The sequence below is a fragment of the Marmota marmota genome, unplaced genomic scaffold (assembly GCF_001458135.2).
Source record: "Marmota marmota marmota unplaced genomic scaffold, marMar, whole genome shotgun sequence".
NCBI lineage: Eukaryota > Metazoa > Chordata > Mammalia > Rodentia > Sciuridae > Marmota > Marmota marmota.
The window spans coordinates 41,878-43,562 of NW_026008831.1; the positions used below are offsets into that span (position 1 = coordinate 41,878).

The following is a 1,685-nucleotide window of genomic DNA, read 5'->3' on the forward strand; positions in this document are numbered from 1 at the left end:
GATACTTGTTTGAAAAAAATCCATTGAATGTTGGATTGCAGTGTTGTAGGAACAATAATAACTGCAGTGTTGTAGGAATAATAATAACTCACTCTAAAAAACACTAATAAACTTAATTTCTATTATTCTCCTTTCCTGTTTTACTATGATTATTACTTAGGGTTTTTTTTTTGTTGTTGTTGTTCTTTAAAGGAAATTATAGAGTACATTTCCATGGAAAGATGGAATGAAACATCAAATGATTTTAGTTTGCTGGGGTTGTTTCCCCAAAACCAAAATGGCCTACTTCTCTTGTTCCTGATCATCTTTGTGTTTGTTCTCGCCTGTTTGGGGAACTCAGGGATGACTGCCCTCATCTTCTTGGACCCGCGGCTCCACACTTCCATGTGCTTTCTCCTCAGCCAGCTCTCCCTCATGGACCTGATGTATATTTCCTCCACGGTCCCCAAGATGGCCATCAACTTCCTCTCTGGCCAGAAGAGCATCTCCTTCCTGGGCTGTGGTGTGCAAAGCTTCTTCTTCCTGACCATGGCTGGATCAGAAGGTTTAATTCTGGCCTCCATGGCCTATGACCGCTTTGTGGCCATCTGCCACCCCCTCCACTACCCCATCCGCATGAGTAAAAGGATGTGTTTGAAGATGATCCTGGGGTCCTGGACACTGGGCTCCATCAACTCTGTTTCACACACTTTTTACATCCTTCATCTTCCTTACTGCAGGTCTAGGGCCATCAACCACTTTTTCTATGATGTCCCAGCCATGGTTCATCTGGCCTGTATGGACACCTGGGTCTATGAGTACATGGTGTTTGTGAGCACAGTTGTGTTTCTCCTCCTTCCCTTCCTTGGTATTACTGTTTCCTATGGACGGGTCCTTTATGCTGTCTTCCACATGCGCTCAAAAGAGGGGAGAAAAAAGGCCTTCACCACGTGCTCCACACATTTAACCGTGGTGACATTTTACTATGCTCCTTTTGTCTACACTTATCTCCGTCCCAAGACTCTCCGCTCCCCAGCAGAGGATAAGATCCTTGCAGTCTTCTACACCATCCTCACCCCCATGCTCAATCCCATCATCTACAGCCTGAGGAACAAGGAGGTGCTGGGGGCCATGGGAAGAGTGTGTGGGATGTTCTCCCCCAGGAAGGAGTGAGCATGGCTGTCCCTACTCCTCTGTATGGCTTCTCTCCATGCAGACTGGAACATGCTGGATCATAGCTGACCAATAGGTGTATAGTGAGATCTGTGTATGTAATTAGAGCTTTCTAGTGACACATATGTAAAACTAATTGAAATAATATATTGATAATTATAAATTAATATACTAACAATATCTTTAATTGAATATGTTAAAATCCATTTAATATTAACAATGTAAATATTAATTACATATTATTTTGTATCGTAATAATTGCATATAAAATACATTATATGTTCTTATATCTGTTAGTCAATATAAAATATTTTATACTGATATTGAAAAGTTATCATGTCTACATGTGTCATGAAAAAATATTGTTGCTTGTATACTTTGTTTTTATTCTATTTTGTCAAATCCTGTGTGTAATTTATACTTATAGCCCACAGCTACTTGAACTGTAGAAACTTCAAGTGTCCCACAAACATGGGGCCAGTGTCCCCAAATCACAGGATTTCTGGGTGATTCAAAGTCTTTTCCTTTAGGGA

At 40.8% G+C, this 1,685-nt stretch overlaps 1 protein-coding gene across 1 annotated transcript; it reads left to right on the plus strand.

Annotated features, from left to right (window-relative positions):
- LOC107133800 (olfactory receptor 2L13-like) lies at window positions 1–1,316 on the plus strand. Its single transcript, XM_015475985.2, has one exon. The coding sequence runs from the start codon at window positions 214–216 to the stop codon at window positions 1,150–1,152; it is 939 nt and encodes a 312-aa protein (XP_015331471.1). The 5' UTR covers window positions 1–213; the 3' UTR covers window positions 1,153–1,316.
- The last annotated feature ends 369 nt before the right edge of the window (window positions 1,317–1,685 follow it).

Bases quoted from the DNA above. Each gene is read 5' to 3' on its own strand.
- LOC107133800 (XM_015475985.2), top strand. From the start codon at position 214: ATGGAAAGATGGAATGAAACATCAAATGATTTTAGTTTGCTGGGGTTG.